At 41.0% G+C, this 16657-nt stretch overlaps 1 protein-coding gene across 3 annotated transcripts in view; it reads left to right on the top strand.

Moving 5' to 3' along the window:
- Window positions 1–52: 52 nt before the first annotated feature.
- ZFC3H1 (zinc finger C3H1-type containing) overlaps window positions 53–16657 on the top strand; it is a 73520-nt gene continuing 56915 nt past the window's right edge. For all 3 annotated transcript variants that reach the window (XM_066257672.1, XM_066257673.1, XM_066257671.1), the window contains exons 1-2: window positions 53–966; window positions 6910–7326. In XM_066257672.1, coding sequence (XP_066113769.1) covers window positions 369–966; window positions 6910–7326 — 1015 coding nt within the window. In that variant the 5' untranslated portion in view covers window positions 53–368. The remainder of the gene's footprint in view (window positions 967–6909; window positions 7327–16657) is intronic.

The raw sequence follows: 16657 nt of genomic DNA, 5'->3' as shown, positions 1-16657 counted from the left end.
ACTACAACTCCCACTGAGAATCGCGTGTCCTAAGTAATTATCGCGGGAATTGAGAGCCTCGTTTCCTGCGTGCCGCTGGAAGTGACGTCGCGGACAGAGCCACTTCCAGAGCCCCTTTCTCGCGAGGCGGAAGAACCCTGTTCGCGGAGGAGCAAGGGGGCGCTAGGGTAGGGAATTAGGTTGCGACGGTCTGGGCAGAAGGGACTGGGGTGCCGGGAAGTTGGGGAGCAGAGTCCGCTAGGTGTCCGAATAGGGTAAGGCCGCACACCCCAGGTCCGTTAGAACAGAAGGGAACCAAGGAGAAACGCAGGCGTCGGGCGGTTCCCCGGACGGAGTAGTGAGATTGTGCGGAAGACGCTACTCCTCGGATGGCGACCGCGGACACTCCGGCCCCGGCTTCCAGTGGCCTGTCGCCCAAGGAAGAAGGGGAGCTAGAAGATGGGGAAATCAGCGATGACGATAATAACAGCCAGACACGGAGCCGGAGCAGCAGCAGCAGCAGCGGCTGCGGGTTGTTACCGTATCCGCGGCGAAGGCCTCCTCACCCGGCCCGAGGCGGTGGATCTGGCGGAGGCGGTGGCTCGTCGTCGTCGTCGTCCTCTTCTCAGCAGCAGCTGAGGAATTTCTCACGCTCGCGGCGCACGTCGGAGCGGGGCCACCTCAGGGGACACAGCAGCTACCGACCCAAAGAGCCTTTCCGGTCTCACCAGCCCTCCGTGCGGATGCCTCCCAGCTCCCTGTCCGAAAGCAGCCCCCGGCCGTCCTTCTGGGAACGGAGCCACATCGCTTTGGACCGTTTCCGCTTTCGAAGCAGGCCTTACCGGGGTGGGAGTCGCTGGAGTCGGGGGCGTGGAGGGGGTGAGCGAGGAGGCAAGCCCGTGGGCAGACCACCTCTGGGAGGAGGAGCGGGATCCGGATTCAACAGCAGCCAGAGCTGGCGTGAGCCTTCTCCACCTCGGAAGAGTTGTATCCTTAACGTGGCGGTCGGCCCTGGGTGTGTCTGTCACTAAATTTCCCTGTAGCGTCATTACTAGGTCTGTGAGATGAGTAACTTCTCTGAACCATCAGAGCCGCTTATTTGTTACTGTGTCAGTATACTTAACAGTAAATTGTTCTTTGGTAATCCCCATGGGTCACGCTGTAGTGTCTTTAAGCATTGTTTTATTGGAGAGATATTGCTTTTTGACGTTGCTTTGCCATGGTTTGGGCCCAAGCTAGTGAGATCTAAGACAGTCTGAAACCAGATGTGTAAGAGTACATCAGAAGCCCAAATTTCACTAGCATGTGTGTTTGCTGGTACAGGAACTAGCGGTTAACTGGGATTGTTAGAGGGAGAAGGAAAATAGAAGCCATTTGGGGAATACTGTTCTTTTGGCATGTTACACTTTGACATTGTAAATTATGAAGTTTCTTTCTGCATAATCTTACAGTTTTAGTAATTTTGTTTTTACTTTTCTTGATTTATTCTTATATATTGGTGCCCGTATATTCTCTTCACCAACTGTTAATTCAGAGGTTTTAACTTCATACATCTTCTTAGGAAACTTTACCTCCTTAAAGCCTGTATTTGTTATGTTCACTTTTTGGATATTGGACACTTTATAACTTAGTGCTGACAGATGTAGGTCAGAAAGAGAACGATAAACTTAACAGCATTTTAATTTTAACATATGGGAAGGCATGAAGGGAGTGAATGGGAGGGTGGAGATTGTGGAGAGGTTGAGAAGGAATGTAGCAAAGTATGTGATTTTTGTTTTTTCTAACCTTATTCTTAGTTATTGTTAACATTCCTGAGTTTACTCAGGATTTATAGTGAAGAATCAATCATCTAAAGTTTTGCTATTTTGTGATGGGTTGGTAGAACTCTGTCTTGACTTATTCCATGATAATTGCATAAAAGTAGTTTACTAAGCACTTTTATTACTGGTTGTAATTTCCATGGTATAATGACTTTTTAATACATTCATTATATATGAAACTTACAGATAATGACATTTGTTTGAAAGACTGTCAATATTGTTTTTATAGACTACTTAGAACCATAAGGTTTCTCAGATGTCATGACATAAAAGGGACAAGAAATACAGATATAGGTAAGAAGTAGCAGCTTCTGGTGCTAGTGCCTTGTAAAAACTTATCTGTGCAACCAAAAGTAGGGTTAGGAGCATTTCAGAGGATATCATGTAGGTATTTAACTTATAAAATGACAGAGGATCTTCTTTCAGTAAAGTTAGAAAATCTTTGAAAGATGCTTATTAACTAAGGATTTGTTCATTATCAATTCTGAATCTAAAAACAGAAAGGTATTTAACCACACGTATATTTTTTAAGAATAGAAAGGATTAAACTTGTAATTTGTGTTGAAGAGACAAGTAATTAGTTTAATGTTAAAAGTTCATGTTGAGATAATGTAAAACGTATTTATGGGAGCTCAAAGGTGTTTTCTTAAATTCTGTATTAGAGAAGGGTTTGTGTACCTTCTTCCTTTGCTTTCCTTCGGTCCATTCATTAAGTACCAATTTGGCCTCTGCCATATACCTTTATTGTTAAGTTCATAAGTTTTTACTAATAAACAGGCATGTGAGGTAGAAAAAATATTGTAAGATATCAAGTCTGATTTCTGTAGTTATCAGAAAAGAGTTGTCTTGCTGTTTTTCTTTTCACAGATGCTGCATTTAAGAAAAGGATGATTGTTTTGATCCTGTGCTCATTGCTTTTCTTATGAAATATCATTAATTCATTGTAGAGGTAGTATTCTGTATAAGAATTTGTGAAGGAATCTGACCAGGCAGTGGTGCAGTGGATAGAGCGTCGGACTGGGACTCAGAGGACCTAGGTTCAAAACCCCAAGGTCGCTGGCTTGAGCAAGGGGTCACTCGCTCTGCTGTAGCCTTCCCCCCATCAAAGCACATATAAGAAAGCAATCAGCCTGACCAGGCGGTGGCGCAGTGGATAGAGCGTCAGACTGGGATGCAGAAGGACTCAGGTTCGAGACCCGGGGGTTGCCAGCTTGAGCGCGGGCTCATCTGGCTTGAGCAGAAAGCTCACTAGCATGGACCCAAAGTCACTGGCTCAAGCCGGGGGTTACTCAGTCTGCTGAAGGCCCGCGGTCATGGCACATGTGAGAGAGCAATCAATGAATAACTACCTTGTTGCAAGGAAAAACTGGTGATTGATGCTTCTCATCTCTCTCCGTCCCTGCCTGTCTGTCCCTATCTATCCCTCTGTTGACTCTCTCTGTCCCTGTAAAAAAAAAAAAAAAAAAAGAAAGCAATCAATGAACAACTAAGGTGCCACAACAAAGAATTGATGCTTCTTATCTCTCTCCCTTCCTGTCTGTCCCTATCTGACCCTCTCTCTGACTCTTTCTCTGTAAAAAAAAAAAATTGTGAAGAAAAACTTAGTTCCCAGACACTATTGTGATATGAAATTTTACTGATTCATGTTCCTGTAAGACCAAGACTATAATCAAGTTTAATTCTTATTTCCATTGTTGATTATGAGACATTTTTATTTTATAAATATTGCATTAAGAAATGGAGGTATTTTTTCTGTGTTTATTTCCATAATCCAGAAGTGAAATAGCATCAGTATAGGTGGTCGATGTCTTTTTTTTCACGTTTTTCTCTGTAATAATTAAGGCATGCTAGGTATAGCTTAAAAGAAATAGAACAAACCAAATCTTATTGCAATACTTGTTTTCATTCTCATTCATTTTTAGTTTTTCTTAGTGATGGACACTTTGTCAGTCAGTCTTAGCATATGTCTCCTTTGGATGACTACTGTTTTAAACTTTCCATTTTGATGAGAGCTAAAATATTAGGCCAGTGTCTCTTATTCATTCATTCATTTATTTTAGCAAGAGAGACAGAGACAGGAAAGGGGAGAAATGAGAAATATCAACTTGTAGTTGCATCACTTTAGTTGTTGATTGATTGCTTCTTATATGTGCATTGAAAGGGTGGGGTTGGTGGCTCAGGCCGAGCCAGTGACCCCTTACAGTGGCCTTGGGCTCAAGCTAGCAACCCCACACTCAAGCTGGTGAGCCTGAACTCAAGCTAGATGAGCCCACACTCAAGCCAACAACCTCGGGATTTTGAACCTTGGACCTCAGCGCCCCAGGTTGATGCTCTATTCACTACACAACCACTGGTCAGGGTAAAGTCTTTATTTTTACCTGCATTTGTAAAGGCAGATAGTCATTTTTTTAAACCAGGTTTCAGTTGAAACTTGCATCTTGACCAGCTTAAAATTAAATTCTTCAAGTGTTTGTTTTTAGTTGTCCTGTATAGACAAGTAGATTTCATTTAGTCTTGGAGATTAGTCAGTTAAAGTCATAACTCAATTATTTTTTCTTATTTTTCTGTCCTTTATTTTATTTTTTATGAAATGTATTGAATCTTTTCCCTTTATAAGTGTTTCCAAGGTCATGCTGTTTATTTTGTTTAATTACTGAGATTATGCCTTTAAATAGCTCTATTGAAAAGTGAGATGTAAATGCAGATAACCACAGAATTGATGTATAAAGAATACATAATGGTGAGGTAGGGGGAACAAATAATTCTCTGGCTTCACAGAAGAGGTCACATTTGAATTGGCATCAATTTGAAGAACAGAAAAACCTATACACAAAAGTATACATAAGTTGTGATGAACAGGGAGAAGGTGAGATTGGAAAGGAAATACAGGTCAAGTCATGAAGGCATTATATGCCATTATAAGGATTTTGGACTCTTATTTTTGATGAGATACATAAAAGGGAAGTGATCTGGCCAGATTTGTATTCTAGATTAGTCTAGCAGCAGTATGGGGGATGGCTTTTCGGAGAACTCCAAATGTCTTTATTACCAGGCCAAGCTTCTCATAGTATGTAAAACTATGGGAGTGCATTAGAACAGAGGTTTTTAATCTTTTTACACTTGGGGACCAATAAAAACTAGATTTATTTCAGAGACCACTGAGGCAGAAACCAGCCTGAGCATTAACTGAATTCAACTAAAATCATTGGTTCTATAATCTTCATTCAAAATCAGCGTGGTGAACTCTTTCGCAGGCTGGCATGAAATTTCTGGCAGCCAGTCCATGGACCGGTGATTGAAAAACACTACATTAGAACATTCAAAATAAAAAAGAAAGAGGATAAATAGAGTAACACTGGAAAGTACCATTATTGCTGGAGTTGGAGAGGGAGGAGTTATGAAGACTTGAAGAAAAAAGTAGGGAAACATGGGAGAGTAGAGTTATGAAAGCCAAGAGAGAAATGGTTTACAGCAGGGGTCTCAAACTCAACTCAGCATGTGGGCCGCAGAGCAAGATCACAGCCATTCGGCGGGCCGCACTAGGTCTACAAAAGGCAACTGTTACGCAACACTTTTCTCACTGCAGTTGAAAACAAAAAGTCAGTACAACAAGCACAATCGTACATGCAGTTTACTCAGTGTCACAAAACGACCAGAAACTGTAGTTCGCATCACAACGGCTGTTAACTAAGCTAATATCTAGCTAGGATGCTAGAGAAATGAAAAATACAAGTAGGCCCCTAGGTTTACTTAATTTTATCCAAAATATTTTGAACTTTGTGGATTAGTCTGTGGGCCGCACAAAATTGTTCGGCGGGCTGCGAGTTTGAGACCCCTGGTTTACAGTGTCCAGTGCTATAGGGAGATAAACTCAGCCAGCAGAAGCCAGATTCCATTTCATTGAAGAGTAAGATGGGTAATGAGAGACAAGTGTTCTTTTAAGAAACTTGGCTCTCCGGAAATGTTTTCCTTGAATATATGTACCCTGATTTATTGATGTCACCCCATTGAAATAAAAATTTATTTATAAAAAAAAAAAGAAACTTGGCTCTGAAGAGGAGAGATCAGAGAACCAAGATTTACCAAAACAGTTTTGCCAGAACTATTAAGTTTTTCTTTCAGTTGTAATGCTTGTTTAGTTTTCAGAGTATTTGGTGGTGATTCCCATTCTTGAATTGGTCATTTGGATGTTTAAAATCTTTGCAAGTTGCTTGTTCTGTAAGTTATTAAATAGAAAGGGAACATTTGGGAACGGTAATGGTATTATATATTCTGGCCAATTCAAATGATCTGTAAATGATACATTGTGTTAAAACCAGGTAAAGTGCTTGTGCTTATCTTTCTCTTGTTAATTTGTAGGCTAGAAAATGATGTGTAATAATTCTCATGTATCAATTATTTTGAATAAAATTTGTAGTATGGAGTTTTGTAGCCATTTCCAGTAAAGAAGGTATACTGTGTTTATTGTGTGTTAGAGAAGAAAATAACAAAAATAATAGATTTAGTTTTATTTTTTATTATATAACTTCATTGTCTTAATTATGCCTATGTTAGTATACTTGAATTCTAAGATTGTTATATATTAGGTTTTTAAGCAAATGTTTCTTATAAACCAGTCTTAATAATTGTCAGTGTTCATTTTTTATCTTTTAAAATTTGAGACATGAGAAGAAACTAATTAAAAAGAAGCAACTTTCCTCCTGATTATCTGAAGTGTAAATGGTCCACATCTGTGACAAACCATTCAGTTTCTTCCTTCTTCCTTCAGAAAGGAATCTTTAACAGCATCTTTCCTGTTACCAACAGAAAAAAGGATGTTATAACCTAACCAAGTGGAATACTGGATGTACCTGTGGATACTACGGGTAGTAACTTACACTAGTGATTTTGTAAGTGGACTATCTTATATGGATATTTGTTAAATTTGAAATATGGGCACAGAATGAAAGTGGTCATTAGCAGTATATATGTTAAGTGGAATTTAGTAATTTAAAAACATCACTTCATCTTTCTTGAAAAAAAGGGCAGACAATTCATCTGTAACTTAATGTGTTTTTGTTCAATTAACTGAAAAATTTTTGGAAACTGGTTTCCTTAATATGCTGTACAGCCAAAAGTTTTGGAAGATCTCCATCAAGAAAACAAAATTATTCATCAAAAAGTGAGAACTGTGGGGAAGAAACTTTTGAAGATTTGCTTTTGAAGTATAAGCAAATACAGTTGGAACTAGAGTGCATCAGTAAGGATGAAAAACTAGCTTTGAGTAGCAAAGAAGAGAATGTGCAGGAAGAGCCTAAAACATTGAACTCTGAGGACCAAACAAGCACTGATAATGTCAGTATTATAAAGGACTCAAGTAAAGAAGTAGCTCCTGAGGAGAAAACACAGATAAAAACTTTTCAGGCATTTGAATTAAAACCACTCAGGCAAAAATTGACTTTACCGGGAGATAAGAACCGGTTGAAAAAAGTTAAAGATGGAACAAAACAGATTTCCCAGAAATATGACACTACTGAATCCAGTCAAGGTAATGGAATTAAATACTTCAATTAAGTAGTGAGATTCTTCTTTCTCTATAGGGGTAACTACCTGTTTTGGTGGTGTGCTTCATTGAAATGATTCTAATAATTTATCTGTGAATTCTTTTGCACTTTCTACACAGACAGTCATTGATGTTTGTTTCATGCTCTTATTTTTATTTTTTTGGCCTTTCAATGCTAGTCAGAACTTTTTTTTTTTTTTGGTTGTATTTTTCTGAAGCTAGAAACGGGGAGAGACAGTCAGACTCCCGCATGCGCCCAACCGGGATCCACCCGGCATGCCCACCAGGGGGTGACGCTCTGCCCCTCCAGGGCGTCGCTTTGTTGCTACCAGAGCCACGCTAGCGCCTGGGGCAGAGGCCAAGGAGCCATCCCCAGCGCCCGGGCCATCCTTGCTCCAATGGAGCCTTGGCTGTGGGAGGGGAAGAGAGAGACAGAGGAAGGAGAGGGGGAGGGGTGGAGAAGCAGATGGGCTCCTCTCCTGTGTGCCCTGGCCGGGAATCGAACCCGGGACCCCTGCACGCCAGGCCGACACTCTACCACTGAGCCAACCGGCCAGGGCCAGAACTTCTTTTTTTAAGAGAGAGAGAGAGAGAGATGGAGGGACACTCAGGAAGGGAGAGAGATGAGAAGCATCAACTCATAGTTGTGGCACTTATTTATTGATTGCTCTCTCATTTGTTCCTTGTCCAGTGGGCTCCAGCTGAGCCAGTGAGCCCCTGCTCAAGACAGCGACCTTGGGCTTCAAGCCAGTGACCTCTGGGCTCAAGCCAGCAACCACAGGGTCATGTCTATGATCCCACGCTCAAGCCAGCAACCCTGCGCTCAAGCTCATGAGCCCTTAAGCTGGATCAGCCCGTGCTCAATCCTGTGACCTGGGGTTTCCAACCTGGGTCCGCAGCATCCCAGGTCATTGCTCTATCCACTGCACCACCACCTACTCAGGCCAGAACTTCTTTTTAAGTTGATTTTCTTTCCTGTTTTTTTTTTTTTTGAGAAAGAGGTCAGAATTTATAATACAGTTTTTTTTTTTTTTTTTTTCCCATTTTTCTGAAGCTGGAAACAGGGAGAGACAGTCAGACAGACTCCCGCATGCGCCCGACCGGGATCCACCCGGCATGCCCACCAGGGGCAACGCTCTGCCCACCAGGGGGCGATGCTCTGCCCATCCTGGGCGTCGCCATGTTGCGACCAGAGCCACTCTAGCGCCTGGGGCAGAGGCCACAGAGCCATCCCCAGCGCCCGGGCCATCTTTGCTCCAATGGAGCCTTGGCTGCGGGAGGGGAAGAGAGAGACAGAGAGGGAAAGCGCGGCGGAGGGGTGGAGAAGCAAATGGGCGCTTCTCCTGTGTGCCCTGGCCGGGAATCGAACCCGGGTCCTCCGCACGCTAGACCGATGCTCTACCGCTGAGCCAACCGGCCAGGGCTATAATACAGTTTTTAATATTAAGTAACATGGGTACCTTTGTTCCCTAACTTCAAAGGAATGTTTCTTAAATTTTTTTTTAAATTTACTGACTTTAGAGAGAGAAAATGGAGAGAGACAGAAACATCAATCTGTTTCTATATGTGCCCTGACCAGGGATTGAACCGGCAGCCTCTGTGCATTAAGTTGACACTAAACAACCAAGCTATCTACTCAAGTCTAAAGGCAGTCCTTTTGACATTTACCAGTAAACATGGTGTTTGTTTTTGTAGGTATTCCTTGTTGGGTAAAGGAAAAGGTTTTTTGCTTTGTTTTGTTTTTATACTTGACCCTTTTGCATGTTTTCAGATTGCTAGCATGAAATGGAAGTTGAAGTTTATCAAATCTTTTTTCTTCATTATTGAGAAGAGCATGCACCTAATTTTTATTAGTGTGGTGGATTTTATTATTTGATTTTGTAGTGTTAAACTACCCTTGTGTACTTGGAATAAATAGTTATTTCATGATAAATTGTTTTTATACATCATGGATTTGGTTTGTTAATTTTTCTTTTTATAATGATATAATTTATATACAGTAAAATTTATCCTTTCTAACTGTAGTTTTTGAATTTTGACAAATGCAGGCAGTTGAATAACCATTCCCAGCCTCGCAGGGGTTGTCAAACTTTTTATAAAAACCGCCCACTTTTGCAGTGCTGGTCAACCTGGTCCCTACCGTGCAACCAAACAGCGCCGCGATTGGCGCATCATGAAAGCTGGAACGCCCACTAGTGGGCGGTAGGGACCAGGTCTACCGGCACTGCAAAAGTGGGCGGTTTTTATAAAAAGTTTGACGACCCCTGTATGGATTCCTCCATGTCACTTTGCAGTACGTCCCTCACTTCCCAAACCCTTAGTCCACCTGGTAACTACTGATCTCTGTACTGTCCTTATAGTTTGTCTTTTCAAGAATGTCATATAAATGGAACCATACCCTACATTGCCTTTTGATTTTAGCTTTCTCTCAGCATAGGGTATTTGAGGTTCATCTCTGTGGTTTGTACATATAGATATAGTAGCTTGTTATTTTTTATTGCTGAGTGTTCTATTGTCTGGTTATGCTACAGTTTATTTCTTCTTTTCCCAGTCGAGGGACATTTGAGTTCTTGTAGTTGGGGGCAATATAAAACCTTAAAAAAGATTTGCTAATGCTTTGTTTAGCATTTTTTTCTTCTTCTTTTTTTCTTTTTGAAGCTGGAAACGGGGAGAGACAGACAGACTCCCGCATGCGCCCGACTGGGATCCACCCAGCACGCCCACCAGGGGCTACGCTCTGCCCACCAGGGGGCGATGCTCTGCCCCTCCGGGGCGCTGCGACCAGAGCCACTCTAGCGCCTGGGGCAGAGGCCAAGGAGCCATCCCCAGCGCCCGGGCCATCTTTGCTCCATTGGAGCCTTGGCTGCGGGAGGGGAAGAGAGAGACAGAGAGGAAGGAGGGGGGGGTGGAGAAGCAAATGGGCGCTTCTCCTATGTGCCCTGGCCAGGAATCGAACCCCGGTCCCCACACGCCAGACCGATGCTCTACCGCCGAGCCAACCGGCCAGGGCCTTGTTTAGCATTTTTAATTTGGGATCAAAGCCTGTAATTTTTTTACTCCCCTTTTGTTTGCCAAGTTTTAGAATAAGGTTGTGATGCTAAAAATTAATTGGGGAGTGGTTTCCTCTTTATTTTCTGAAATAGTTCATTGGAATCATTCCTGGGATATTTGGTAAATCTTGTTTACAGAGTCTGGGCCTGGATGGAGTTTTTTTTCTGGGAAGGTTTTAAACTACTGACTGTTCATGCTTTCTATTTCTGGTTAAGGCAGTTTAGGTGAACTATATTTTTCTAGTAATGTGTCCATTTCCTGTAAGTTGTCAAGTTTATAAAAAATTACTTTTATTAAAATGTCTTTATTTTTCCCTCACTTTTTTTGAGAGAGAGAGAGAGAGAGGGAAAGATCAATTTGTTTTTCCACTTATTTATGCATTGAGTGGTTAAATTTTATTTTTATTTTAAGAGAGAGGGACAGAGGAAGAGAGGGAGAGAGACAGGAACATTGATCTACTACTGAATGTGCTCTGACTGGGTATTGAACTGGCAACCTCTGTGCTTTGGGACGATGCTATCCAGCCAGGGCAGTGGTTGATTCTTGGATGTGCTCTGACCGGAGATTGAATATAAAAGAATCGACCACTGAGTGCATAAATAAGTGGAACAGGTGGCGCAGTGGATAAAGCGTCGACCTGGAAATGCTGAGGTCGCTGGTTCGAAACCCTGGGCTTGCCGGTCAAGGCACATATGGGAGTTGATGCTTCCAACTCCTCCTCCCTTCTCTCTCTCTGTCTCTCCCTCTCCTCTCAAAGTGAATAAATAAATAAAAAAAAAATAAGTGAAACAACAAATTGATGTTTTTCTCTCTCTAAAATAAAAAAATTAAAAGAAATTATTCTTAAGAATCTCTTACCTTTTAAAAATTATCTGTAGCATGTATTAATTGAACCTTCCACCTTCAAAAATTTCCCAGAAATAAGTCCATAGCTTTTAAAACTCATTAGTGTTCAGCTCTCTCCTATTAAGGTCATCTTGGGCTGTGAAATTTCTTCTTTAGTTGCATCTCAGTTTGTGATATGTAAATTTTTAAATTTCAGTTCTAAATATTTTCTAATATTCTTTTCTGTAACCTGTAGGCTATTTGGGAATGTGTTTCTTAACTTCCAAACATGCAGGTTTTCTAGCTACGTTTTTGTTACTGATTTCTAAGTCAGTTAGTATATTGTGAGAAAATGAGATCTATATAATACCATTCTTTTGAAATATTTGTATAGACTTGCTTTATTGTTTAGCATCTGATCAATTTTTGGAACTGTTCTGTATATGTTTTAAAGAAACAAATTGTTAGATCAAGATTTTTATGTTGTTCATATCTTCATTTTTTTTTTTTTTTTTTTTACAGAGACAGTGTCAGAGAGGGATAGATAGGGACAGACATACAGGAACGAAGAGAGATGAGAGGCATCAATTATTAGTTTTTTGTTGTGGCACCTTAGTTCATTGATTGCTTTCTCATATGTGCCTTGACCATGGGGCTGCAGCAGACCGAGTAACCCCTTGCTGGAGCCAGCAACCTTGGATCCAAGCTGGTGAGCTTTGCTCAAACCAGATGAGCCCGTGCTCAAGCTGGCAACCTCGGGGTCTCGAACCGGGGTCCTGCGCATCCCAGTCTGACGCTCTATCCACTGCTCCGCTGCCTGGTCAGGCTCATCATTTTTCGATCTGCTTGATCTATCAATTATTGAGAGGTTTGTTAAAATCTGCCACTATGATAACGGTTTCCAGTTTTTGCTTTAATTATTTTGAGGCTGGGGAATTGACTCATTCTCTGTTTTATGTAATGACCTTTATCTCTAGTAATGTTTTTGCCTAAAAAACTATTTTATCTATATTAATAGTACTACCATCTTTCTTTTGGTAAGTATATATGGCTTGTAGATTATTTTTTATTCTTTCAGTCTTTCTATATCCTTGTGTCTCTGATGTCACTTGTACATGGTGTAGAGCTGGATTTTATTTGTAGTCTCTGACAGTTTTTGTCTTTTAACTAGAATATATATAGTTCATCTATACTTCTTCATGATTACTGATAATTTGGATTTTTTTCCTTCTGTTCCTTTTTTCTTTCTTGACTGTTGATTGTTTTTGTATAATCTTTTTTTCCATGTTATTTATTTTTTAGCATGAGAGAGAGAGAGAGGCAGATAGAGACAGACAGGAAGGGAGAGAGATGAGAAGCATCAACTCATAGTTGCAGCACTTTTAGTTGTTCATTGATTACCTTTTCATACTGTGTCTTGACTGGGGGCTCCAGCTGAGCCAGTCATCCCTTGCTCAACCTCACCAACCCTTGCTCAAGCCAGAGACCAAGGTGTCATGTCTGTGATCCCATACTCAAGCTGGCGACTCTCTGCTCAAGCTGGTGAACCCATGATCAAGCTGGCAACCAAGCCAGAGACCTTGGGGTTTCGAACCTGGGTCCTCAGTGTCCCAGGTCGATGCTCTATCTGCTCTGCCACCACTGGGTCAGGCTAATCTTCTTTTACTAGTTTGGGAGTTAGTTACTAAATTCCTGTTCTCACATTGGTTGCTCTAGGAGTTGTACCATGAATTCTTATCAATGTTTGAAATTACTGCATTCCCCATGTATAAGACGCACCTTAATTTTGGGGCCCAAAATTTGAAAATAAAATGTGTTATATAAAGGTATTGAATTCAAGTTTTACTCATCATAAAATTTCAAACAACTCCTCATCTGTGTGAAAAAACGGGAAATGCAAGTAAAAAAAAATCTACAACCACTGTATAAGGCACACCCAGTTTTTAGACCCCAGATTTTTTGGAAAAAGGTGCTTCTTATCCATTGGGAAATATGGTAATCAAGGTCTTTACCATCTCCGTGATATGCAAGGACTAGTATTTGTCTAGCTTTTACCCATCTGTTTAACAGTTTCTTGGCTCACTCTTCCTTCTGTGTGTAGAGTCACATGCTTAAAATAGATTAAAAAAATTTCCTTTAATGTGTGCTTACTGGATGGAAAACTTGTTTCTGCTTGCCTTAGGTTTTCCTAGATTTAGAATTCTAGATTGGTTAATTGTAGTTTCAACATATTGAATATATTTTTTAGCTTCCATTGTTGGTTTTTAAAAGTCAGCTATCTTGCCTGACCTGTGGTGGCGCAGTGGGTAAAGCGTTGACCTGGAATGCTGAGGTCGCCAGTTCAAAACCCCAGGCTTGCCTGGTCAAGGCACATATGAGAGTTGATGCATTCTGCTCCTCCCCCCTTCTCTCTCTCTGTCTGTCTCTTTCTCTGTTTCTTCTCTCTAAAATGAATAAATAAAATCTAAAAAGAAAAGTCAGCTATCTTAATAATTTCTAGTAATCTGTCTTCTTTCTCTGGTTGCTTTAATGATCCTGTTTTTGTCTTTGGTATTCTGTTGTTTAATTATGATGTGTTGATTGTAGTTTTCTTTATCCAGTTTGGGATATGTTTTGCCTTTTGTTTTTATTGATTCTGAAAAATTGTCATCTCTTGAACTACTGTCCTAGTCTCTTTTCTGAAACACTGTATAGATGTATATTATGTTAAATTATCTCACTTTATCTTCCACTTTCCTTAATTTCTCTTGTTTCCATTTTTTTATAACTGCTGCATTCTAGGAAATTTCATTTGCTAGATCTTTCAGTTTACTGATTCTTTTTTTATTTGTGTCTGCCTGACCAGCCTTATGCCCACCTATTGAGTTTTAAATTTCAGTTACAGGTTTTATTTTAGTTTTTTATTTTTATTTGGTTTTCAAATCACTTGGCTCATTATTTTTAGTTTTTTTCTCATTTTTTTCAAATGAATCTTTATTCCTTTAACTATATTAACCATAGGTTTTTTTGTTTTATTTTGAGAGTATGTTTATTAAACTGGAGAGAATGAAACAAGTGAAGGCTTAGGATAGTAGAAGCAACAGGAGAGAGCCTTGTTCTCCAGAAATGTTATAGGAAAGAAAGCCACCGCACGGCTGCTTTTAGCTAACTGGAAAGTCAGAGAAAAGGGGGTCTTGGAGACAGGTTCAGGGGGTAGCCTGGGACAAGCTGTTGCTACTACCCTGTGCTCCCCTGGTTGCAAGTGTTGGGAGGACCCTTAGAGTTTAGTAGATGCACACCTGTGGGGGTAAGAAAGGCAAGGTGAGCATTCTCCTGAGAGGGAGAATGCCATCATAGGTTTGGTTTATTTCTCTGCTTTGCCTGCTGATTTCCTGTATCTGAGGTCTTTATGAGTCTGATTTCTGATCTTTTCAATCTCTGCTGGTTCTTTTTTTTTTTTTTTTTTTTTAAATGCAGTGAGAGGAGGGGAGGCAGAGACAGACTCTTGCATGAGTCCCAACCAGGATCCACCCAGCAAGCCGACTAGGGGGCAGTGCTCTGCCCATTGAGGGTGTTGCTCTGTTGCTCAGCAACCGAGCTCTTTTTAGCACCTGAGGCAGAGGCCATGGAGCCATCATCAGTGTCAGGACCAACTCATTCCAGTTGAGTCATGACTGCAGGAGGGGGGGGTGCATGAGGGGCAGGGATGGAGAAACAGATGGGGGTGCTTCTCCTGTGTGCTCTGACTGGGAATTGAACCTGGGACAGTGACATGCTGGGCCAGCGCTCTACCACTGAGCCAGGGCCTGGGTTCTTGTTTTTGATACTTTCCTTTTTTGAACACTTAATGATTATTTCTTTTGTTTGTTTTTTAAGTGAGGTGCTTGGTTTTCTTTGAATTTTTTTGGTGTGAACTTTTTGAGGCCTGACACAAAGGGGTGGATGCTTCAGAGAAGTTTTGCTTTTGCTGCTTCTAGACACCTGAGTATCTGGCACCACTGTCTATTTGAGATTTTCAAGGCCATCCATATAGTATAAATTTGCTTGCAAACCTGAGTGGTAACTGATTTTGGTTATACATTCTTAGGGACATTTTTTTTCTCTCTTCAATATAATACTGTGCTTGCATTATGAGTGCAATATTGGCTCTGTGGTATATTTTTGGGAGTGGTTGGAAAGAATTTATGAAAGGATAGGTGAGATTGGCTTATGAATGGCTTAAACTCTCTTGCTAAAGAATTTAGATTTTCTTTAAGTATCAGATGGACAGTCAGATATTTTTAAACAAGACAGTGATTAGATGAAGTCTGTTTTAGAAGAGTAACTGGTAGCAGTGTAAAGAGGTGTTGAAGGAAAACCAAAAAGAATAACATTTATGTGAATTAATAAGTTATAGTGTTTCTACTTATGCATTTTCTTCAGTCTTTAGCAAGATTCTCAGCTCTGCAATCAAATCTTTAAATTATTGATCAGCTGCTTTTTTTCTCCCATTTCTCTCAACAATTCTTCCAAACTTTCATCATCATTTCTCAGGCTTTTACTCAGCCTTTATCTCTATTGTCAGCCTGTGAGCTTGCCTCTTATTTTAGGTGACCTCACTGAACTTCCACCTTCTCATTTTCCTTTAAAAATTTTTTTATTTTTGTATTTTTCTGAAGTGAGAAGCAGGGAGGCAGAGAGACAGACTCCCACATGCGCCCAACTGGGATCCACCCGGCATGCCCACCAGGGGGCGATGCTGTGCCCATCTGGGGCGTTGCTCTTTGCAACCTGAGCCTTTCTAGTGCCTGAAGCAGAGGCCATGGAGCCATCCTCAGGGCCTGGGGCCAACTTTGCTTCAATGGAGCCTTGGCTGTGGGAGGGGAAGAGAGAGAGAGATAGAGAAAGGAGAGGGGGAAGGGTAGAGAAGCAGATCATTGCTTCTCCTGTGTGTCCTGGTTGGAAATTGAACCTGGGACTTCCATACGACGGGCCGACGAGCCAATTGGCCAGGGTCCTGCCTTCTCACTTTCTGACTGTAAACTTAAATCCGTACTGATTTTCAGTTCGTTCCCTCCATTCGGAGGAAGTAGTGACCCTCTTCTTGTTTATGGCCACTTTGTTTTAACCTGTATTTCTGGCTCTTACTTCTTTTCCCACTTATCTGGCACCTTGCTCCATCTGTTTATTTTGGTTCAACTTGAACCACTTTCACTTAATGGGTTTTTATTGTAAACATATTAGAACGTTCCATCCCAAAATTTAGACATTCTCTCCTGCCCTTTGTTTTCTTCCTTAGCTTGTCTTTCAACCAGACTTCTGGAAAGGGTGTGTGCCAACTCTTATCTCTCATATTTTTATTTTATTTTATTTTTTTATACAGGGACAGAGAAAGAGTCAGAGAGAGGGATAGATAGGAACAGACAAACAGGAACAGAGAGAGATGAGAAGCATCAATCATCAGTTTTTCGTTTTGACAACT

This window comes from Saccopteryx bilineata, chromosome 2 (assembly GCF_036850765.1).
Source record: "Saccopteryx bilineata isolate mSacBil1 chromosome 2, mSacBil1_pri_phased_curated, whole genome shotgun sequence".
NCBI classification, from domain to species: domain Eukaryota; kingdom Metazoa; phylum Chordata; class Mammalia; order Chiroptera; family Emballonuridae; genus Saccopteryx; species Saccopteryx bilineata.
This window is presented reverse-complemented; position numbering and strand designations above follow the sequence as displayed.